The sequence below is a fragment of the Carlito syrichta genome, unplaced genomic scaffold (assembly GCF_000164805.1).
Source record: "Carlito syrichta isolate Samal-C Ts95f unplaced genomic scaffold, Tarsius_syrichta-2.0.1 Scaffold279535, whole genome shotgun sequence".
Lineage (NCBI taxonomy): Eukaryota > Metazoa > Chordata > Mammalia > Primates > Tarsiidae > Carlito > Carlito syrichta.
In genome coordinates this window covers 173458-198789 of record NW_007223631.1, presented here as the reverse complement: position 1 = coordinate 198789, position 25332 = coordinate 173458, and the positions used below count along the sequence as shown (strand labels likewise).

Sequence of the window (25332 nt, the reverse complement as noted above, 5' to 3'; positions counted from 1 at the left end):
GCAGGACGGTAAGGAGATGGGGTCCGGCTGGGTCGTGGGGCTGGGGACTGTCCTGCTCCGCACCTGGGCCAGGGTGGCGGACTCATTCCGTGGCTTTGTAGAAAGTTTTCCGGTCTCGACGTGACCACTCCCCAACGCCCGGCCCCCTGGCATCCCGGTACTGGCCTAGCCAACCTGTTTCCTCCGGGACGTGCTTTCTCTTCTTTTGCGGTGTTTTGGGGACATCTGGCTTCTGGTTGCAACTCATTTCAACCCCCCCCCCCCCCCCACTGTCCCTGGGGCTTCCGTGAAGTTGCAGGAGCTTGCAGCCCGCACCTGGGGCCCTACGTTGGCTGTCACCGACCGCAGCAGCAGTTTTTCACGAAGGCATGAAGCGTTCGAGCTCATTTAAAGTGTAAGACCTAGAACAGATGACAGCCGCTTAGTGAAATGAGGGATCGTCTTTAAGTAGAGTTGGAAACTCCTCCTTTAACAAATTCTTGGACTGTACAGGTGGCCCCTCTGGCAGCCTTTGTTTTTTTTAAGTGAGTAGGTTAATTTTCCACAATCACACATGGGGGAGGGATTAACCATTTGTATTGAGCATGGCAGTCGGGTTTTTTGCTGGTCAGTATTGGAGAGAAGTTACCCAAAATAAGAAAAGTTAAATATTGTATACTTGAAAAACACATTTATATTAATCCAGTTACCATGTCCCAAATCTCTTATCTTTCAGAATGAAGTTCAAACTTCTAAGCATAAAAATAAGGTCCTTCTCGCCTGTTAACAACTTTTTCCTTAATGGTCATCAAATTCTGCCCCCTATTAAAATCATTCGTATACTTTCCTTAACATCTTCTGTATTGTGAACCTTTTTTTGTATCCCTCAGAGTGAATAGTGATATCTAGCATACAATAGGTGCAGAATACATGTTTTAAAAGTTGAACATCACAGTAAGAAGCATATGCACACATTTGTAGATTAAGGTGGGTTTAAAATGATTGAAATAAAGTTCTAAATTATTGTTTGCTTTCTCCGTTGAATATTTTATCATTGTCTTTAATTACTTGCCTTCTCGTGATAATTTATATACTTTTCTCAAAACTAATGATGTTGTTTTCTGAACTACATTGTGTTAGATTCTCTAGGTTAGGGTTTCTAATGCATCTTTGTATCTTAAACATAATTTAGCCAAGTTTTGAGCTCCTGATATATATGCAGTTCATGCCCTCAAGTAGTTCATCATCCAGCAGGGAAAATAACCTTGTAGAGCTATAAAGGTAGGCACTGCAATACAGTGTGGCTGTAAGAGTGCATACAAAGTAAAGCAGTAATACAGAGGTTGGTAATTGGAGGCTAAGGACTGATTAAGGAGTATCAGGAAAGGTGTTCTAGGTGGAGTGGTTTTGAAGTGTAAATATGACTCTCCCAGGTGAACAATGGAAGGAGCAACACAGGCCAAATGATGAATATATGTTATATAAACTATAAACTTAACCTATAACTATCCTTTGCTTCTTTTTTCCCTTGCATTTCCAATTACAACAGAAATGGAGTCTCTGCTCCTTCCTAAGGACAGTCCCTCCTATTTTGCTCTGGATTTTCTTCCTGTCTCCTCAGAGACCCAATCACCCCATTTTATGCCATTGAAGTTACTTTGGATATATTTCACAAATTATAATCAGTTCTTGAAGGGTAAATACTGTTCAGTTCTGCCTTCTGTATTTTCCTGTTTGGTTCTCTTTGCCATTCTTTATTTAAATCTTCTTTACCCTTTTCAAATCTTTCCTTCAAGCTCAACAAATGACTTCTTTTTTCTCCTTTTTTTTTTGAGTTGATGTCTCACTCTGTCACCCAGGCTGGAGTGCAGTGTCATAATTACAGCTCACTGTAGCCTAGACCTCCTTGGTTCAGGCGATTGATACTGCCCGCTTATCCTCTCAAGTAGCTGGGACTACAGGGAAGCACCACTTCCTGCCTAATTTTTGTCATTTGTTGTAGAGATGAGGTCTTGCTCTGTTGCCCAGGTGCCCAGGGTGGTCTCATACTCCTAGGCTCAAGTAGTCCTCCCACTTTGGCCTCCCAAAGTGCTGGCCAACAGACAACTTTCAACTTTCTTATAAAAAAGAATCCATCAGATTGGAACTTTCATTTTTTTTTTTTGCCATCAAACCTATAAACTTAACTGAACCTATAACCATCCTTTGCTTCTTTTTTCCTTGCATATTTTCAATTACAACAGAAATGGAGTCTCTGCTCCTTCCTAAGACAATCCCTTTTTTTGCTCTGGATTTTCTTCCCATCTCCTCAGGACCCAATAACCTCATTCTATGCCATTAAGATCACTTTTCAAGGTCTCTTAATGACTTTCTTTTGGATATATCAAATGGACACTTTTTTAGTCCTTATCTTACTTGTAACAGGGTTTGACCTCTTTGTTGAAATACTTTCCTCATGTGGCTTACGGGTGTCATGCTTTTTAAAAATGTCTAATTCTCTAGGTGGTTTTTTTTTTTTTTTTTTTTGAGTCGGAGTCTCACTCTGTTGCTCAGACTGAAGTGCAGTGGCACGCTCCTGGCCAATGCAGCCTCAACCTGCTGGGCTCCGGTGATCCTTCCACCTCAGCCTTCTAAGTAGCTGAAACTCTGGATGTGTACTACCACACCCGGCTAGTTTTTGATTTAGTGTAGAGATGAGGTCTTGCCAAGTTGCCCAGGTGGGTCTCGAACCCATGGGCTCAGGGCAATCCACTTGCCTCAGTCTCCCAAATTGCTGGGATTACAGGTGAAGCCACTGAGCCTGGCCTCTCTAGGTGCTCTTTTTCACTTTCCTGTAGATGCTTATTTGTTCAGTTTGTCCCTAATTCAGCAGTCTCCTTTGTACCCTTCCATACCCAACATTCCTGAGAAATTAAGCATTTTCATGAGCAATTGTGATTCATTATTTCAGAGATTTGGCTGCTGACAGAGGATAGGAGTGATGGAATTGGTGAGCAGATGCATAGTTTGAAAATTTTGGTTTCTGATGTGCCTTCTATGGGAATGAAGAAACTATGAAAGAGAAATATTTAATTTATCTGTCAATCCTCAAATGCCAAACCTAGTGACAGTATTCACCTTTGTGTTTGATCTTTGTAAGCTCTTTAACACTGCTACCACTTTCTTTAATACAGTCTTTTGGCTGTGTCATTCTTTCCTGCTTTTCCTTTTCTCTGATCATGCTTTTGTCTCTTTGATTACTTTCATTTTCTCTATTCACCTACACATTTCTGGTGTTTTCCTGGCTTCTGATCCCTGTTTTCCCATTTCTCTGTTCCTCTTTTTTTTTTTTTTTGAGTTGTAGTCTCACTTTGACGCCCAGGCTGGAGTGCAGTGGCACACTCACGGCCACCCCAGCGTCGACCTGCTGGGCTCCGGCGATCCTTCCGCCTCAGCCTTCCAAGTAGCCAGAACTATAGGCGTGTGCTACCATGCCCAGCTAATTTTTTATTTATTGTAGAGACAAGGTCTCGCCAAGTTGCCTGGGCTGGTCTCAAACATGTGGGCTCAGGCAATCCACTCGCCTCGGCCTCCCAAAGTGCTGGGATTACAGACTGAAGCACCTAGCCCGGCCTCCCTGTTCGTGTGCACGCATGCGCAAACTCTAAATTTTTTTCCTAAATCATCTTTTTTGTGGTTTCAGTATGGCTGATCCTTACCTCTCTTCTGAACTGTAGAAATATATTTTTAACTAGCTACTGGACACTTCTTTTTTTTTTTAAAGAGAAGTTCACCGACTGATGGACATGTCTGTCTTGTTAGTGAACAAGCAGTACTAGTTCTACATATGAAAACCTACATATGAACAGATAGTACAAGTTCTACATATGAAAAAATGAAGTGAATTCATTTTTTTTCCACTCTTCTTTCCTAACCCTTTTCTCTGGGAGTCTCTGTTACTATGTTAACTATGTGGTTAGTTAAATGTTTGCTTGTTCCCACGTAGATTATGAGCTACTTAGAGGCAGGATTTTGTTCATGTTCATCATTGTATATTCAGTGCCTAATAGTCAAGCTTAGTGCAAAATCAAATTCCCTATGTCAGTTGCTTAATCAAGAAACTTGGGATTTGTCCATGATTTGCTCCACCTAATCACCCATTTGCAGCTTGTCATTAGGTCTTGTTATGCTGTTTGAATGTCACCTTTATTACTACTTTTTTGGCTTTCTTAGTGCCACTGTCTTGTTCAGGCCTTCATTATGTCAGTTAGACTGTTAACGTAGTACCTTTCTGGGCTCTGTGGCTCTATTCCTTGGGTTTGCTGGTAAATCAGCTTTCTGGGGGAATAGAAGAAGCCTGATTTTGTAGTGTATGCTGATTTCCATGGTGTAAATACAGGTTGATTTTAAGATAACTACGTATAATGTTAATTGGATCACAGAATTCCTGAATATGTAACAGTTGGCTCTCAAGAACCAATAAGAGCCAACTTCAGCACACTGCTGAATGACTAATCCCTTTTCAGTCATCCTCCATACCACTGCCAGAATTATTTTTTGGAACACAAAGCTGACAGTGCAATTTCTTGACTTAAATAAGATATAGTTAGAACATTTTGGATGTCTTACTAACCTCTTTTCATATTGCCCTCCAATCTTTGGAATCCCATCTGTCATTCTTAATCATTTCTGCCCAGTATACATACTCTGATCTAGACATACTAAAGCCCATAATCACTTTATTTCTCAAAATATGCCATGGCATTTGCTGCTACTAAGCCTTCCCTTTGCTTGGAGTGGCCTTCTCCATTTGTCTGCCTGACAGGGTCCTTAATTCTGAGAACCACTTGGCAAATTAGAAGAAAATGTGATTCTCAGAATTAAAAACTAGCCAAAGTAGCAGTTTCTTTCTTTCATTCCACTACATTTGAGAGTAGTCAATAATGAACTTTTGTTTTTAGCAGAATGATACTTTCACTTAATATATACATCAGTTAATTCACTCCACCAATATTGAGCACCTGCAATGTTTCTGGTGTTGTTTGGGCACTGGGGATGTGGTAGTAATTTAAGTTTTCTTATAAATTACCTATTTTACTTGTTTCATCATTTGTTTGGGCAGCCTTATCTATATCTACCATATGGTTAGGAGGTTGTGTTGTATACTTATCTTGAGCTCACTTTTATGTATCTATTTTTAACTTTTAATTCTCTACATTTTTCTTTCATCCACAGATTTGTGGATTTCTATATAGAAAGATATCTTTTTAACATCTAGCACCACTTCTTTTTCCTGTCTATTAAGAGCCTATATTGAAAAATTTTTCTTACCACTTACTTATTTCACCCATATATTCTAAATTTCAGTAACACTTGTAAGTTTGTATTTCCTGTTTCTATTAAAATTCCAAATTCACATCATTCTAACAGTATTTGTGTATTGATCTAGAGATATCTGAGACCATAAATATTACATACAGCCAGTTTTCCTCTTGTCTTTTCACTGGCAACTACTTTGTTTTCTTGGATTAAAGGTTATGGTTAGTAGTAATGTTTTTAATCTTTTACTCAATGTTTTCTTTACTTTTGAGTTACAATAAAAGTAAGCACCCAGAAGTATAGCAGAATGGTTCAGAGTATGGCTTCAAAATTTGTTAATTATGATTATAATTGTTCTGTGATTTAGTATGGGTAATTAAGAACTTTTTCTTATTTTTTTTTATCTCTAGAGTGTTATAGTGCCTTTTTAAATGAAGACTTTGATGTAAAGACTTATACTTCTCAATCTATTCATCAAGCTGTAATTGCAGAACAACTAGCAAAACTTGCCCAAGGAATCAGTCAGCTGGATAAAGAACTACACTCTCAGGTAATTCTGATCTTCAGGATCATTCATATTATTCAGCCTAAAGTGACAATTTAACATTTTTGTAATCTTATTATTGTTAAATATGCATATTTACAGGGATAAACAATACCAGTATGATGTAATTTTCAAAGCTCATTTTTTAAAAATGGTGAAAGATTTATTCGTTCTGAAGAGAAACTAGAGCATCAAAACTCATTTTTTAAGTTTTTGGCAAACTGTGTTTTGTTAGTTGAAAAACTAATGTACCACCTCTCTAAAACTTTTTGTTCATGCTTCCTGTTCACCACCTGAGCTGATGTGCAATGAATACAGGGTGAACCCAAAAAACCCTGGAATTAATTTTTGGAAGATGGGTCCCTTGTAGTACAGGGTTCTTCCCCTAGGTAAGTGTTCTAGGAACTTATCAGCATCGGCATATCAGCTAGTGTTACATCAGTGTACCAGCTAGCGTTGTTGTGAGAGGCTGCGTTCAACTTTATTGAATTATTTTTGGAGATTCTTTCAACTTGTTTGCACATTTCCTGATGGGTGATTTACTAGCACACCTGCCCACACCATGCTAAGTGTTCAGGTTTTGATGAAAATCAGCATGACCCTCATGCGCCACCTTCCTTATTCACTTGATCTTGCCCCCAGTGACTTTTTATTGTTTCCCCAGAAGAAAAAACATTTCCTCAAAGGGAAACGTTTTGCCACTGTGGAAGAGGTGAAACAAAAAATGGCAGAAACACCAAAAGGCATCAAAATTGATGAGTTCAGATTGTTTTGAGCAGTGGAAAAAGTGTCTTGATAGATGTGTTGCATCAAACGGATAGTACTTTGAGGATGAGTTTAAACATGGAAGAATAAATATACAATTTTTAATAAATAAATTATGGTTATTTTTGGATCCCCCCCTTGTATAGTGGCAAAAAATAGGACACACTTCGTAAAGATTATAGAAAGTGCAATTTTGGAAGTAAAACAATATTTTAAAAATTGGGATATTACATTGGCAGTTCATACTTTATAATCACAAAGTGTAACACTTGCTGAAATTACAGAAAGTTGGGAAATGTTACGGTGAGTAGGCTACAACATGAGGAATTAGGAGATGGGTCCTGATCTCAGCTATGCTGTTAACTGACCTTCATATCACTTCATGTCTTGAGTTTTGCATTTCCTGTTTGATTTTTAATCTTTCAAATGGACTGAAATGAGTAAGAGAAAGGAGACTGAAGTAGATCATCTTGAGGGTTCCTTCCTCTTGACAATTCTGTAATTTTTATAGGGTGATTTGATGTTGTAATTTCTAGTGTTGTCTTTTATCTGAGTAGGTATTTAATAAATATTTAAATGAATGAACAAATATATGAATAAATTGGCTATTTACCAGAAAATATATCTTTGGTATAATGCGAGACATATCCACTTAGTGTTTTTGTGTTTTAGTTTTCTGAAGCATGTTAGATAGGACTGGTATGACTTCTAAGGTCACCTTAACTCTAAAATTCCAATTATGTAATAAGAATCTAGTGTTTATTGACAAATATTTAGAAAATACTTTTAATTTTTAAGTCAGGCTTTGAGTTAGGCTATGGGGTTAGAGAAATGAATAGAACACGTTTCTTGGTACTCCAAGGACTCACAGACCAGTGGGAGACACAGAGAGAAACAATGGCAGGCAAGTGATGCCTCTTTGAAATAGAATAGTATAAGGTGTTTATAGGAGCAGGGGAGAGTTTACTTAACTCTGCCTGTAGTTCTCGGGAGTGGCTTTTTGCAGGAACCACCTGAAATTTTTCTTCACTTTTATGCTCGGTATTTTCCTTATTCTTTTTTTTTTTTAATTTTAAAAGATGCGGTGTATAATTCAGGGTTAGGTATACAGATGTTCATTATGCAGGTACCCTTGTTGATGAGGTGTGCCCCCTTCTTATTCTTTTTATGCAGGACCTTCTCTGTAGAAATTAGTAAGAACTTAAAATTTATTTAATATCTCCTGGAGAGGACAAGTTATAAATCTAGGATGCGAGCCAGAGGAAGACTCTGAGTCCCAGTATGAGATCTGAACCTGCTATCACTGGTTTTTGTGGAAGCAAAATTAAGATAATGCTAACCAAATCCATAAATAAAATACAATATAAGAATTTGAAATATTGGTGAGATGATTAAAATTGTAAAAGATTTGCTATTGATCAGGTTTAGTGCAGGAAACAGAAACCACTCTAGGTACTTAAAGCAGAAAGACATTTGCATGATTTCTTGATGTTTCCGAACCTGATGTTTGAAAATACTCTGAAAGGGAAAGCATAATAATAGTATGGCAACAATTAGCTGATTTTTAGCACAACTGCACTTGCACAGCCTGTTAGGAAAGCAAGGGATTTATTATAGTCTGAATGTTTGTTTTTCTCTAAGATTTATATGTAGAACCTTTATCTTTAATATGAGAGTATTAAGAGGTGGGGCCTTTGGGATGCGACTCTTGCCCTTCTAAGAGAGGCTCGGGAGAGCTTGTTTGCCCCTTACACCATGTGAGGTTACAGAGAAGGAGCCATCCATGAGGAATAGGTCCTCACTAGACACTGAATCTGCCAGTGTCTTGATCTGTGAACAGAAAATTTCTGTTGTTTATAAGGTATTTTGTTATAGAACTCAAACCTGTTCTGAGTTGAACTATAAATGTATGTATTTGTTTCCTGCTAATAACTCATCTCAAACGCACTACATAACTTGTTTTTCTTTCTTTTGTATCCACATTTGCACCCTTTCCTTTTTTTTTTGAATGGAGTCTCACTCTGTCACCCAAACTGGAGTGCAGTGGCCGCTCCCGGCCACTGCAGCCTCGACCTGCTGGGCTCTGGCGATCCTTCCGCCTCAGCCTTCGAAGTAGCTGAAACTATAGGCGCGCACTACCACGCCTGGCTAATTTTTGATTTATTGTAGAGATGAGGCCTTGCCAAGTTGCCCAGGCGGGTCTCCAACCCGTGGTCTCAGACAGTCTACTCACCTCAGCCTCCCAAAGCGCTGGGATTACATGCTGAGCCACCAAGCCTGGCACCCTTTCCTTTTTTCCCCCTGAATCAGAGTCTCATTCTGTTGCCCAGGCTGGAGTGCAGTGGCATGCTCACAGTCCACTGCAGTTTCAACCTGCTGGGCTAAGGCGATCCTTCTGCCTCAGCCTTCCAAGTAGCTGGAACCACAGGCTCATGCCACCATGCCTGGCTGAGTTTTTGGGTTTTGATTTATTGTAGAGATGAGGTGTCGTCAAGGTGCCCAGGCTGGTCTTGAACCCCTGGGCTCAGGCAGTCCTTTTGCCTCAGCCTCCCAAAGTGCTGGGATTATATGCATGAGCCACCATGCCCAGCTACATTTGCCCCCTTTCTACACCAAGAAAAACCTTTAATTCTACATGTAATTGTAAAGAAAAATATCTAATAGTTAATTGGAGCAAAAACTGATTATTAATTTTTGATTTTCAGGTTGTTGCAAGACATGAAGATTTGCTGGCTCAAGCAACTGGGATTGAGTCTTTGGAAGGTATATTTCTTGTAATGAGTATGAATTATATAGAGCTAGACCAGGGATTGACAAGTATTGGCAAACTATTTCAGAGAGTAAATATTTTGGGCTTTGCTGTGCTGGTCATATAGTTTCTGTTGCAATTACCAAACTCTGCCATTGCAGAGTGAAAGTAGCCCGATAATATGTAAGCATATGTGTGCGAATGTGTTCCAGTAAAACTTCAGTAAAACTTTGCTGACCCCTGAACTAAACTATCTGGGTTCAGATCCTTGATTTATTACTTACTTACGGCTTTGGGTAAGTTAGTTAACCTTATGTGCCTCAGTTTTTCTATCTGGAAAATAGGAGTGTTAATACATACTAATAGAGCATTATTCTGAGAATTAATGAGTTAGCAAGATGCATAGGACAATGCCTGCATATATTTAGTGCTCCTATATGTGTTAGTTAATTAAAACAACAAAAACGTAACAATACCAGAGAGGGTAGTAGTGGAAGTTGGCTTGAAGGTTTTTCTTATTTTTTTCCTTTCTTGGAGTCTTTCTTTGCAACTCTTTTCAATGCAAGTACAGTAGAATAAATGGATAATACATACATTGGATTTTGATTTTTATGAATCCTCTTATTTTTGTTTGGCTAAATCTTTTATAAACTTTTCAGTCACTCTTGTTTAAACTAGATCTCATAACTATGAAATATTACTATTGTGTTTAGTATTATTACTTGTGTTGTGATTACTATTATTAGTTATTGTACATTTAAAGTTAAGTGGTTTTTCTCTATGTTGATCAATTTTTTTTTTTTTGAGTCAGGTTCTTTCTCTCTCTCTCAGGCTAGAGTGCAGTAGCATAATCATAGCTTACCAAATTCTCCCAAGTAGCTTACCACAGCCTCGGTCTCCTGATCTCAGGTGATTCCTCCACCACAGCCTCCCAAGTAGCTGGGGCTACAGGTACATGCCTCCATGCCCAGCTAATTTTTTTATTTTGTAGAGAAAAGGTCTCCCTGTGTTGCCTAGGCTGATCTTGAACCATCATGGGCTCAAGCTCTCCCTCCTTGGCCTCTGAAACTGCTGGGATTAGAGGCATGAGCAACCGTGCCTGGTACAAGTAATATTTTGATGGAAAAATTTGAAACATAACACATTTTTTATAAAAAATCTGTAAGTGGCATGAGAGTACATTGATTCTGAGTGTGTATAGATACAGATAAAATATCACAGCAAAAATATTTTTCATTGTGTTTTTTCTGTGCTTTTGTTCTATAATGTGTTTGCTTTCTCACAATATTCTTCAAAGATTACAATATTTAAAATATACTGCTAGACTGAATTAGAATGACAATCCATTGTATGAGTGTATAGAATACAAAGGCTGCCTTCTTTGAATTTCTATGATAGTCTCAGAATGTTCTCCAGATTATTTGAACATAAAAAGTTGAAGTATGAATTAGTTAGTATTCATTTTAGCATAGTGTGTATGTCTAAACACTTATTGGAACATTACTTTGAGATGCTGAAAAATATGTATATTAGAAAATTTGAATATTAATTCCAGCTTCTACTTTATCTCCTTTTTTTTCTTATACATGTACAAACTTTATCATGTAAGTAGTTTGGAGGTATGGTTATTAAGCCTATTTTATTTTAAAAATGCCCCCTAATCATTTTTTGTTCATTAATTCTTTCATTTTAAATGTTACTCTGAGAATTTATTTGATTCCAGGAAATAATAACAATAGAGTTCCTGTTCTCATGAAATTTTGAGGAATATTTATTAAACCTATTTTATTAAAAAGAGATATCATCATTCATTTGTTCACTCAATCAAATAGTAATTGAGAACTTAACTTGTTATGTACCTGGCATATGTGAATAATAGACAAAGTCACTGTTCTTTTTTTTTTTTGAGTTGGAGTCTCGCTCTGTCGCCCAGACTGGAGTGCAGTGGCCACTCCCGGCCACCGCAGCCTCGACCTGCTGGGCTCCGGCGATCCTTCCGCCTCAGCCATCCAAGCAGCTGGAACTACAGGCGCGCACTACGACACCCAGCTAATTTTCTTGATTTATTGTAGAGATGAGGTCTCGCTACCCAGGCGGGTCTCGAACCCGCGGGCTCAGGCAATCCACTCACCTCAGCCTCCCAAAGGCGCGGGATTACAGGCTGAGCCACCGAGCCCGGCTAAGTCACTGTTCTTATCGAACTTATGTTCTAGGTAGAGAGGTAGACAAAAAATAAAGTACAAATAGAAAACTTCAGATATTTGTAAATCCTACAAAGGAAACAAAACAGTCAATAAGGGGGAGGAGGGGGAGTCCCTTACTATCTGGGATGATCAGAGAAGGCCTATTTGAGAAAGTGGCATTTGAGCCAAGATCTGATTGATGAGAAGGAGCCATCATGTGAAGACTTGGGGAGAAAAGTGCTATACACTTAGGGAACAGTAAATGAAAAGGCAGGAAGGTTTTCTTTATATCAGCCTATCTATGCTCTCATTCCCTCCCTTCCCTTTCCCTCTTTTCCCCTGAACTCTATTATGTCAAATTTAAGATGCCCAAGATAACTTCTGCCCCACACCATTGAACCATGGAAAATCCTAAATCTCTCCAGTTTATCCCATCTCAGTTACTCATACCATCATCTATCCAACTTTTTCAGACCAAAATCCTAGAAAATATTGGTGTGTTTGAAGGGCAGAAAGAAAGCCAAAATGACTGGTGTTCAGTAAATGAGGGAGAGAATCATAAATGAGGGTCTTGGAAAGGAATTTGGATTTTATTTATTCTAAATGCAATGGTAAACTGTTGGAGGGTTTTAATCAAGAATGATGAGATTAGTATCCTAAATAGTTTACTCTGGTAGCTCTATGAAAAGGCAGGGGTAGAATGAGGTACACTAGTTTGGAAACTATTAGAATAGTTGAAGTTGATGTGTCAGAGTGGTGGTGGATGGGGTAAAATGGAGGCAGAGCTGATAGGATTTGCTGATGGGAGATGAAAGAGCTGATGGGAAAAAATCACCACGAATGATTTCTAGGATTTTGGTTTGAAAAGCTGAATAGATGATGGTATGAGTAACTGAGATGGGATAAACTGGAGAGGTTTATGATTTTCAATGACTTGGGTGTGGGGCAGAAGTTATCTTGGGCATCTTAAATTTGACACAATAGAGTTCAGGGGGAAAGAGAGAGGGAAAGGGAAGGGAGGGAATGAGAACATAGGCTGATATAAAGAAAATCTTTCTATATAGATATATATGTATATGTGTATATATGTGTTTATGTATAAAATTAGTATTTTATTGAACAGATAATATTTGAAACTTTGGGACTGAATGAAATCCCTGAACGATTATAGATGGAGAAGAGACGATGACTGAGGATCACATCTTGGGCTAAGACAGCATGTAGAGATGTGATAGAGGAGGGGTAGGAACAACTAATGAGACAAAAAGAAACCTAGGGAGTGTGATGAAAAAAATGTTTCAGGAAGAGAATGGTCAATTGTCTTGAACTTCTGAGAGCTTGAACAAAATAAGGAAAGAACCAACAAGAGAATTTGGCAACTTGGAGATTTCTGGTAGCCTTGATAAGATTGTGTTGGTGGAGTATTAGTGAAAAACCATTGAGAGTGGGTTGTGGAGAGAATAAGATGTAAGGAAATGGTGATAACAGGTAAAGGCAGTTCATTCCTGGAGATTTATAGTGAATAAACCATAAAATCAGAAGAAAAGTGAGAAACCTTGGGTCTAGAGAGGATTCTATTGAACTGAGCCATATGAATACATATTTTTATGCTGAAAGGAATGCTTATTAATTTTAATGTTACTTCATTTAATATATGACAACATGCTTATACTTAAATTTATTTAAACTGCTATGTTTTCAAAACAACAACTATGCCAGTTAAATATAGAAACTGGGTTTTAGAGAGGAGAAATCAGAATAAATAAATATCTGTACTAATTGAAAGCCTAAATAATAAAATCTAAGATCTGTATTCCTGAAAATATTTTTACATTTTTGTAAAATTTCCTCCTGTTATAAACCTAGATAATAATATACATTCTGTCCATATTTATTATTTTTATAGCACATGATTCATTAATTCAACATATATTTATTGATTACTTGTTCTGGGGAGGATTCTGAGTTAGGCTCCAGTCACACAGTGACTGAAATGAAAAGATATTTTCCTTAGCCTCAGGAATTTGTAGTCTGGTGGGGGAGCAAGACTTTAAACAGATATAGAAGTAGATATGTAATTATCTAATACAACTAGTGTCATGAAATAGAAGTGTAATGTGTTGTAGAAGAGAATAGCAAGAGAATCTAAATTAGTTGGAGGATCTGTTAGTAATTGTTTCTGTTAAGCTAAGGCTTCAAGGAATAGTAGCAGTTTATCCAGTGGGAGAATGGGGGTAGGAATGACAGTTGGACAGAATTTAACACGCAAAGAGTACACCATTTTCAATTTGTGCAGGCCTTGTAGACCAAAGCTACTATACTTTTAATATAGGGGCAAAAGGAGCAAAGGGGAGACCATGGAAAATCATTCAGGCTTTTTAATGTAATTGTGTTAAAATACACACAACATAACATTTACCATTTTTATTTTTTAGACTATACAATTCAGTGACATTAAGTACATTGACAATGTTGTGCAACTGTCTTCACCGTCTAGTTCCAGAACTTTTTCATCACTTCAAATGGAAACCCCATACCCATTAAGTGACTCCTCCCCCATTCCCTGTCAGATTTCTTTCATGAGGGAAGGTTTATAGAGGGAGACTGGTTATAGTCTTTTACAACAGCACAGGTCAAAGATATTGGTTGCTTGGATTAAGATCATGACAGAAAAAGTTAAAGTTCAATATATATGTGTTTTCTTTTAATTTAACTTTTAACCAACTGGACTCCTTATAAATTTGAAAAGACAATGTAAGCTGTTATGTTTTTATAGGTGTTCTTCAAATGATGCAGACAAGAATTGGGGCTTTACAGGGAGCTGTTGATAGGTACTATTCTTCACTTTATAAATAAATTGAATGGAAATATTTTTATCCATTGATATTTTGAAAATTATTTTATTTTCACACTTCTCTCTCTCTCTCTTTTTTCTTTAGGATGAAAGCAAAAATCGTGGAGCCATACAATAAAATAGTAGCTCGCACTGCGCAACTAGCAAGACTTCAGGTAGGTCCTCACTTTTTTTTATACTTTATTATTCATGTTGTTTTGATTAGTGGACAAATTTCAACAGAATGAGTTTGGAAGAAATAAGAGAATGGAAATAGAACATAAGATAAAGGGAGAAAATAACTAAAAACCTGTAAAAAAAATTCTGGTTCATAAAATGCAAATCTAAAGTAAATTATTTTTACTCTCATTGCATTGTATAATCATTTACTAACTTATTTGTGTCTTCTTTATTGTTTTATAGCTTTCAGTGTATAGACCTTTTACCTCCTTGATTAAATTTATAAGGTTTTTTTGTGTTATTGTAAATGAGAAATTGTTTTCTTGATTATTTCTTTGGATAGCTTGTTGTTAGTGTATAGAAATGCCATTGATTTTTGTATGTTAACTTTGTATCTTTTGACTTTACAGTATTCACTTATTAGTTCTAACAGTCATTGGTGGAGTCTTTAAGGCTTTCTATATAAAAGATCATGCTGTCTGCAAACAATGACAATTTTACTCCTTCCTTTCTGGTTGCCTTTTCTTTCTTTCTTGCCTTCTAGCTCTGGTTAGTATTTTTAGTACTGTGTTTAATAGAAACTGTGATGAGTGGTTTTGTTCCTTATTTTAGAGGAAAAGTGTTCAAATTTTCATTGTTGACTATGATGGTAGCTATGGGCTTGTCATACATTATCTTTATTATGTTGAAGTATATTCCTCTATAGGTAATTTATTGAGTTTTTTTAAAATGAAAGAATATTGAATTTTGCCAGGTGCCTTTACTGCATCTATTGAAATGATCATATGGTTTTTCTTTCATTTTGTTAATGTGGTGTGTCACATTTATTGATTTACATATGTTAAATCATCCTTGCATATCAGGGACAAATCTCACTTGATCATGGTGAGTGTGGTTCACATGGTGAGTGTGGTTCATGGTGTGTGTGCTATTGAATTTTATTGGCTAGTATTTTGTTGAGGATTTTTGCCTCTGTGTTGATCAGGGATGTTGACCTGTAAATTTTCTTTTCTTGTTGTGCCTTTGTCTGGTTCTGATATCAGGGTAAAGGCCTAGTAAAATGAGTGTGAAAGTATTCCTCCATCTTTGATTTTTTTGAAAGAGTTTGAGGATTGGTATTAGTTCTTTAAATGTTTGATAGAACTCAGCAGTAAGCTATCAAGGCCTTTTCTTTGGTGGGAGACGTTTTATTAAAGATTCAATTTCCTTTCCCATTATTGGTCTGTTTGGATTTCTTCATGATTTTCATGTTCAGATTTTCTTAATGATTCAGTCTTGGTATTTTGTATGTGTCTAGAAATTTATGTTTCTTCTAAGTTATCTAGTTTTTGATGTATTCTTGTTGTAGTCACTTATAATTCTTTGTATTTCTGTAGTATTTTAACTATCATGTGTCCTTTTTCATTTCCAGTTTTATTTATTTGTCTTTCCTTTCTTTCTTATTCTCACTAAAGTTTTGTTGATTTGATTTGATTTTTTAAAAAACCAACTCTAATCTCTGTTTAATCTATTTCTGCTCTGATCTTATTCATTTTCTTCCTTCAATTAATTTTGGCCTTAGTTTGTTCTTATTTTAGTTCTTAGGATTTAATGTTAGGTTATTTATTTAAGATCTTTTTTGATGTAGGTGTATCCTTTTTATTATTATATAATGACTTTCTCTTTTTTATAGTTTTTGATTTAAGGTTTGTTTCATCTATGGATAGCCACCTCTGTTCTCTTTTGATTTTAATTTACATGGAATATTTTATTTACATGGAATATCATCTTCCATCCCTTTCAGTCCATGTATGTCCTTAAAGGTGAAGTGAGTCTCTTGTAGGTGGCATATAATTGGATCTTGTTCTTTATTTATTAAGCCATTCTGTCTTTTGATTAGAGAATTTATTTATATTCAAAGTAATTAATAATAGGTAAGGACTTAATACTGCTATTTTGTAGTTTGTTTTCTGATTGTTTTGTGGATACTCTGTTTCTGTATTTCTTTCATGTTGTCCTTTGTGATTTGATGGTTTTCTGTAGTGTTAAGCCTTGATTTCCTCTTATCTTTTGTATCTATTATAGGATTTTGCTTTGGGGTTCATGAGGCTTACATAAAACATTTTAAAGGTATAACAGGCTATTTTACCCTGAGAACAACTTAACTTTGATCATATGTAAAAACTATATTTTTATGCTGTCACCCACATTTTATGTTTTCAATGTTGCAGTATGCATACATCTTTTTATATTGTGTATCCCCTAACAAATTATTGTAGCTATGATTTTTATTTTATTTATTTATTTAATTTTGAGTTGGAGTTTCACTCTGTCAGCCAGGCTGGAGTGCAGTGGCACACTCACCGCCACCCCAGCATCGACCTGCTGGGCTCCAGTGATCCTTCCACCTCAGCCTTCCAAGTAGTTGGAACTACAGGTGTGCACTACCACATCTAGCTAATTTTTGATTTATTGTAGAGACAAGGTCTCACCAAGTTGCCTGGGTTGGTCTTGAACCCACAGGCTCAGGCAATCCACTCACCTTGGCCTCCCAAAATTCTGGGATTACAGGCCGAGACACCAAGCCCAGCCTAGCTATGATTTTTGAAATAGTTTTGTCTTTAGCCATCATACTAAATATATAAGTGTACACCATCATTACAATATTAGAGTATTTTGAATTTGACTGTGTCCTTACTTTTATCAGTGAGTTTTCTATTTTCATGTTACTAATTAGCATCCTTTTACCTGGAAGAACTCCCTTTAACATTTCTTGTAAGTCCATCTACTGATGTTGAACTCTCTTAGCTTTTGTTTGTCTGGGAAAGTCTTTATCTTTGATTCATTTCCATAGGACAATTTTACTGAGTAAAATATTCTTAGTTAACAGTTTTTTTTTTCCCTTAACACTTTGAGTAGATCATCCCAGTCTTCCCTGGCCTGTAAGGTTTCTGTGGAGAAACCCGCTCGTAGCCATATTGGAATTTTTTTGTATGTGAAATGCATCATTTCTCTTTTTGTTTTCAAGATCTTCTATTTGTCTTTGATTTTTGACAGTTTGATTATAATATATCTTGGTATAATCTTGTTTGGATTGAAACTGGCTGGAGCTCTTAGAGCTTCCTATACCTAGATATTTTTATCTTTCCACAGATTTAGGAATTTTTTTGCCATTGTTGTTATTGTTTTTTAAAAATATGCTTTCTTCTCCTATTTCTTTCTCTGCTTCTTCTGGGACACTCACAATGTGTAAATTGGTTTGCCTGATGGTGTCTCATAATTCCTTAAGGCTTTCTTCACTCTTTTCCATTCTTTTTTCTTTTTCTTTGACTGGATCAAGCTCACTGAATTTTGTGTATGTGTGTGCTTGAGTCTGCTGTTGAAACTCTGTATGGAATTTTTTAGTTATTGTGTTCTTTGGCTCTAGAATTTCTGTTTGGTTCTTTTTTATAGTTTCTATTTCTTTGTTGAATTTTTTATTTTATTTGTTTATTGTTTTCCTGATTTTATTTAGTTATCTATCTGTATTCTCATACGGTTCATTGAGCTTCAAGATGATTATTTTTAATTCTTTGTCAGGCAGCTTATAAATCTCAGTTTTTTTCAGCTGTCAATTACTGATGCCTTGTTTTGTTTGGTGGTGTTATATTTCCCTGATTGTGATTCTTACTGCTTTGTGTTGGTGTCTGCACATTTGAATAAATAGGTACTTGTCACACTCTTTGCAGACTGGCATTGGTTGCGACAGCCCTTCACCAGTTAGCCTGTCCAGAGATTTTGGGCAAGCTGTCTGGCATGATCTGTGGACAGGCTTGCTGCTAGTGTCTTCAGGCAGGCTGTCCTGGTGCCTGGGTCAGCAGATGGGCAGGTCTGGTGCCTGGGTCTGTGGGGTTTGGTTTGCCGCCTGTATCTGCTGAGGTAGATCTAAGTCTTGGTCCTGTTGAGATAGGCATTAATCCTCGGTCTGCAGTGTCAGACAGGCCTCCAATGGAGTGGACTTGTTTACTAGTTCTGCAGGGTTGGGCCTGTAGCCTGTGTCCTTGAGGGCTTGCCTGGCACTAGAACTGGCCTTGAGCTTGAATCTGCAGGAGCTAGCTAGGTGTTGGAATGGGCCTGGCACCTGGGTTCATGGGGATGCATCTGGAGCCTGAGTTCACAGGAGCTGACTTGGTGTTGGGATGGGCCTGGAACCTAAGTCCATGAGTTGGGTCTGGGTCCTGTGTCTACTAGGGTTAATCTGGAGCATGGGTTTGCAAAGGTGGTCTGTCCTGGAGTATTGGTTCATTGCAGTAGCTCTGCACCTTGGGTCTATTGGAGCCTGGAGTCTGTGGATGCTTGTCTTGTGCTTAGAGCCATGGGATCTTTCTGGAGTCTGAGTGTGTGGTTGTTGGCCTCAACGCTTGGTCCATGTGGGCTAGCCTAGAGTCTGTGGCCCCTGGAGCAGGTCTGAATCTTGTGACCTTGGAGGCTAACCCAGCACTGGGTTCTGCTGGAGGAGACCTGGGATTTGTGTCAGCTAGAGTATGGGGTCACAGGGGCTGACTTGGAACATGGAGCTCTAGGGCAGGCCTGGAGTCTATATCTTTGGGCACTGGCCTAGTGTCTGAGGCCACAGGTGTAGATCTCTTGCTCAGGTGGGCCTAATACTTGGGGCTATGTGGGCTGGTCTGGAGCAAGAGAGTTCAGGGACTTGATTGGGACTGGTGTCTGTGAGTACCAACCTGGCACCAAGGCAAGCCTGAAGCTGGTGGCTGTGAAGGCTGGCCTGGTTCTGGGTTGGGCCTGGAGGCTGTGTGTGGCAGCTTGTTGTTGGGGTGGGCCTGAAGCCTGGGGTCAGAGCCTGGGATTACTGGAGCCAACCTGGCAGTGAAGTGCACCAGGAGTCTGGGGCCCTGTCCAACTTTGGGTTTTCACGGGGCAGGCCTAGGTTGGGGTCCAAGGCAAAGTCCAATGGTCACCTCCTTCTCTTTTCCCCACCCAAAGGGCATCTGTCTCCCTGATGAACTGTCAAGGGTTGGGGGACACAGGTAACATATGAAACTGTCCTTCTTACCCTCTTCAATGTGTCTCTTCTTAATTCTGTGCTATATTCAGGTGCTATAATGTCTCACCTAGCTTCTTTAACTCTTGTGAAGATTTTTTTATGCATAGATAATTGTTCAAATTGAGTGTTTGCAAGCTGAGATGCTGAAAAACCCTCTTCTGCCATTTTGTTAATGTCACTTTTCAGGATATTGCATCTATTTTTGTAACTTAAAATTGTTGTAATACACCACTTTTGAAAGTATTATCCTTAAAAGAATTCATTTATGTTGCTTACTTGTTGTTTATTTGTTTCATTTTCATTGAGGTAGAATATGTCATTATATGAAAATTCTGCTGATGGACTTTGGGTTATTTCCAGTTTGGGACCATTATGAATGATACTGCTGTGAAAAGTTTTGTTCAAATATGTTGGCTTATGCCAATGTCTCTCTCTATAAAGTATATTCTAGTAACCGGGCTCGGTGGGGCAGCCTGTAATCCAGTGCTTTGGGAGGCTGAGGTGAGTGGATTGCCTGAGCCCGTGGGTTCGAGACCCGCCTGGGCAACTTGGAGAGACCTAATCTCTACAATAAGTAAAAAATTAGCTGGGCGTGGTAGCGTGCGCATGTAGTTCCAGCTACTTGGAAGGCTGAGGCGGAAGGATCGCCGGAGGCCAGCAGGTCGAGGCTGCAGTGGCCGGGAGCGGCCACTGCACTCCCGTCTGGGTGACAGAGTGAGACTCCAACTCAAAAAAAAAAAGTATATTCTAGTAATGGAATTTCTGATCTTCAACTTTATTAGATAATGCTAACCTGTTTCTCCAAATGGTTATACCATGTTTACCAGCAGTGTATGAGAGTTCTTGTTCGTTTGTATCCTTGTCAACACTTAATGTTGTGAGAATTCTTAATTTTTGCTAATATGTTGGGTGTGTGGTGGTATGTCATTGTGGTTTTGTTTTTTGGGGAACTAACTATAATCACTAAGGAGATTGAACCTGTTATAAGTCCTCTACTCTGTGTGTTTCAAATGTCCCTGTGGGCCTGTGTCAGTCTGTCTCTTTTTCTCTTTCTCTTTTCTTGATGGATAGAAGTTAAATTTACTCATTTCTTTATGGTTAGTGATTTTCTGTCTTAAGGGAGCTTTCCCCACTTGGAAGTCATGAAGATTTTGTATATGTCCTTCCAAATCCTGAATTGTTTAGCTTCGTGTGTTTAGATCTGTTATCTACCTGGAATTGCTTATAAGTTTACTAAAGTGTCTAATCTACTCTTCATCTCATCCTGTGTGTTTTAAAATTTAACGTAATATAGTTTTTAATCTCTAGTATTTATATTCATGTCATTTTATATCTTTTCTTTCTGTTATGACATATTTTCATTTACCTTCTTGAACATATACAACATGTTTATAATAGATATTTTAGCATTTCATTGTTGATTATTTTTGGGTTTATTTTGGTTGATTGACTTTTTCTTGTTATAGGCTTTATTTTTTCGCCTTTTTACATGCCTGGTAAGTTTTGACTGGATATTAGAAATGTGTATTTTATGTTTAGGGATCCTGTTGGCCTTTATTCTGGTTCACACTTAAGTTACTTGTAATCAGTTTGATCTTTTTGAGGTTTACTTTTTTTTTTAAATTAATCAATATTTTTCATTTTGGTATTATGGAGTACAGTTAAGGGCTAGGTATACAAATATGTTTTGTTCAGACACCCTTGTTGATAAGAGGTGTCTCCCTGTCCCCAGACAGATATTGACTACCGTTAATCCCACCTCTCCTTCCCCTCCCCATAGTTTCCCACCACTCTCAATCCTTTTCTTATAGTATTACGATAGATGTTCAAGGTCCACTATATGAGTGAGAACATGTGATACTCAGATCTTTGTTTCTGTGAGAGGTCCTAGCAAACCGGATTCAACAACACATCTCAAAAATCATCCATCATGACCAAGTAGGCTTCATCCCTGGGACGCAAGCCTGGTTCAACATTCGCAAGACACTAAATGTAATTAAATAATACATCAACAGACATCAGAACAAAAACCACATGGTTATATCTTTAGATGCAGAAAAAGCTTTTGATAAAATTCAGCACCCCTTCCTGATAAAAACCCTCGAACACCTAGGCATACATGGAACATACCTCAAAATAATAAAAGCCAACTACAAGAAATCCACAGCTAGCATACTCCTAAACAGACAAAAATTGGAACCATTTCCCCTGAACACTGGAACAAGACAAGGATGCCCACTCTCTCCCCTCCTGTTCAATATCCAATAGTATTGGAAGTCCTAGCTGGAGCAATCAGAAAAGAGAAGGTGATCAGGGGTATCCAAATAGGAAAAGAGGAAGTCAAGTTATCCCTCTGCTGACGACATGATTGTGTACCTTGAAAACCCAAGAGAATCTGTCAAAAGCCTCCTTGCACTGATAGAGGTTTACTTTTAAATCTTTTTTAGTTCAGGTCCAGAATAGCCTAAGGCTTGTTTAGCTCTTTTTCTATGCGTTTTTTTCTGTTGTGGTCTGTGGGAACATGTGTGAGCTCTGTGAGTTGTTTCAGTGTTTCTTTCCCTGTGTTTCCTCTCATACATGCACAGATTGGTACGTAGAGACTTGAGGCCATTCCGTGGCATATCATCATTACTTCTCTTTGTGCAGCTTCTTCCTCTCCATCTTTGCCCAGAAACTGTAGCTTTTTTTGGTTGTCCTGAAGTCTGATGTCTGCCTTCCACTTGAGAGGTTGTCATGCTCTGTTGCCTTCCCCTTTCCTTTCGTGAGGCCTGAAAATTGTCTCCCAGCAGTACGCTGAGACAATTGTTAAGCTCATTTTCTTGTTTTCCCCAAGAATCACAGTCCTGTGTTTCCTGTTGTCCAGTTATTTCTATTGTCTGAAAATTATTTCATTTATTTTGTTCAATTCTGTAGTTGTTAAAGATGGGAATGTATTCTTAGAAGTTGCTTTCCCTTTTAAAAATGGAGTTATAAGTTACATACCATAAAATCTTCCCTTTAACATGTATGGCTCAATGGATTTTTACTATATTCACAAGGTCGTGTTTTGTGAATACGTATCTAATCATCATTATGTAATGTCAGAACATTTTCATTACCCCGAAAGGAAACCTCATGCCCATTAGTAGTCACTTCCTATATCTGCTTCCCTACCCCCAGCTCTTAACCAGTGATCTCTTTTTGGATTCCCTTATTCCAGATATTTCATATAAAGGGATCATGTATTATGTGGCATTTTGTGCTTGGCTTCTTTCACTTAATGTTTTCAAGGTTCATCCATTTTGTAGTATATATCATTACTATAAGTCCTTACTTTATGTTGTTGATAGTTTTGTAAACTGCATCTTTAAGTAAGACAACATACAGCAGGCGCTTGAATAATATGTCATTCATTATAATGTTAATGAGAAAAACAATTGGTTTCATTATGCATCATTTTCACTTACATTTGCAATTTCCAAGAGCTGATTGGTGATGTTAAATGAGTACTTACTGTGCTTTATTCCTATTTATGGTCAAATAATATATTATTGTATGAATATACTACATTTTTGTTTATCCATTTTATTTGTTTATCCACTCATCGGTTGATGGATATTGAATTATTTTTCCTTTTTAGCATTTTTGAAATAGACTTTTGTGAAGAAGCTTTGTGTGTATAATGTTTTTGTGTGGGCATATTTTTTTTCAATTCTCTTGGGTATATACCTGAGATTATATATGCAAGATCATATACTAGCTCTGTTTAATATTTTGAGGAATGCCAAAGTGTTACCAAGCATCTATACTATTTTCTATTATCACTAGCAGTATATGAATGCTCCAATTTCTTTATTTTTCTATTTTATTTCTTAAAAAAGAATATATAGTATATTCTATACTATTTTCTATTATCACTAGCAGTATATGAATGCTCCAATATCTTTATTTTTCTATTTTATTTCTTAAAAAAGAATATATATATAGCCATCTTATTGAATATGAAGTAGCATCTTATTGTCATTTTGATTTACATTTCCCTAGTGATATTGAACATCTTTTATTGTGCCTATTGGCCAATTATATGTCTTCTTTGGAGATTTATCTAGTCAAATCATCCTTTGTACTTTTTTTTGTTTTTAAGAGATGGAGTCTTGCTATATTGCCCAGGCTGGTCTCAAGCTCCTGTGCTCAAGCAATCCTCCTACCTTGACCTCCATAGTAGCTGGGACTATGGGTGCGTGTCACTGCGTCCAGCTTTTTGCCCATTTTTAAATTGGGGTCTTTGTTCCTTTCTTCTTCCCTTCTTCATGCCTTCCTTGTAAAATTCTTGGTTACTTTCTGTATTTAGCATATAATATTCCATTGTGTTTTGGCTTCCAAGTTAGTTGTTGAGAAGCTATCATTCTGACTATGATCTTTTGAAGGTAATCTGTAGTTTTCATCTGGTTTCTTTTAAGATTTTCTTGTTTTGAAATTCCCTTCACTTTCAGGATGTGGTTTAGTTTTATTCATCTCACTTGCAATTTACTTTTTTCTTTATTTTGTGAGTTTGCCTTTTTTATCATTTTCTAAGCTGTGGTTTCTTCAAATATGTGCCATTCTCTATCTCCTTTTTCTTTAGATTCTGATTAATTTGAATGCTCGACTTTCTCACTATTTACCTTCTTTGCTTTATTTCATGTTTTTGTCTTTCCATGCTGTTTTCTGGAGTTTTTCCTGATTGATCTTTCATTTCATTAATTCCTCAGTGGCATGTAAGCCTGTGGTTAAGCTAGTCTATTTTGCTAAATTTTGGTCACTGTATGTTTTATTTTTAGAAGTTCTATTTTTTCTTTTCCTAGAATGCTCTATCACCTGTCACATTTCTTGTTCCTTGACTTTTATTTCTTTGGATATACTCTGCTGAGGTGTTTCAGTATATGAATCTGGTAGATATAGTATTCATGGTCTTTGTAGGTTTATCTCTGTGACATTTGCTGGTTCTATAAAATGGAGTCCAACTTCCCTGGTTGCTTGGTTATCTTTTGGTGTGCTGGAGATTTTATTTGAAAGGTTATTTGTTGGAATATCCTAAGTCCTTCAAGGAGATTTGTATTATTTTTCTGTGGCATCCGGAATCACTACAAGCCTAAGACAAACATTAAATTCAATTCAATCAACTTTAACAACTCTTCCCTTTGCTTCAGAAGCTATCAAGGTGTAGGTTCTAGTTTTCAAGGATTAGCAAATGTTTTCAGATTGCAAGTGTATTTGCTTCATTTTTCTTTGGGATCTCCTTTTTTTGCTTCATTTTTGACCTGGTATTTCTATTTCTGCTATCATTTATTTTATCTTTTAAGGTGTCTTTGCATTTTATATAACATTTTTAGTTGTTTTCAGTGGGAATAACCTAGTCTGCCTTTATTGAAATAGGAAACTCACATATGTCATCTTTTTTTTTTTTTTTTTGAGTTGGAGTCTCACTCTGTCGCCCAGACTGAAGTGCAGTGGCCGCTCCCGGCCACCACAGCCTCGACTTGCTGGGCTCTGGTGATCCTTCCGCCTCAGCCTTCCAAGTAGCCGGAATTACAGGCATGCGCTACCACACCCGGCTGATTTTTTTTTTATTTATTGTAGAGATGATGTCTCGCTGCCCAGGTGGGTCTCGAACCCGCGGGCTCAGGCAATCCACTCACCTCAGCCTCCCAAAGGTGCAGGATTACAGGCTGAACCATCGAGCCCGGCTATGTCATCTTCTTTATAAAGCAAACATCAGATCATTTTATTCTCCTGATAATAAGAGAAGATAGCATGTTG

At 37.5% G+C, this 25332-nt stretch overlaps 1 protein-coding gene across 1 annotated transcript in view; it reads left to right on the top strand.

Annotated features, from left to right (window-relative positions):
- COG5 (component of oligomeric golgi complex 5) overlaps positions 1-25332 on the top strand; it is a gene marked incomplete at its 3' end in the record, with an annotated part of 170559 nt that overhangs the window by 1092 nt on the left and 144135 nt on the right. The window contains exons 3-7 of the mRNA XM_021709729.1: positions 17-21; positions 5690-5827; positions 9292-9349; positions 14295-14349; positions 14458-14527. Of these exons, the coding sequence (XP_021565404.1) occupies positions 17-21; positions 5690-5827; positions 9292-9349; positions 14295-14349; positions 14458-14527 (326 nt within the window). The remainder of the gene's footprint in view (positions 1-16; positions 22-5689; positions 5828-9291; positions 9350-14294; positions 14350-14457; positions 14528-25332) is intronic.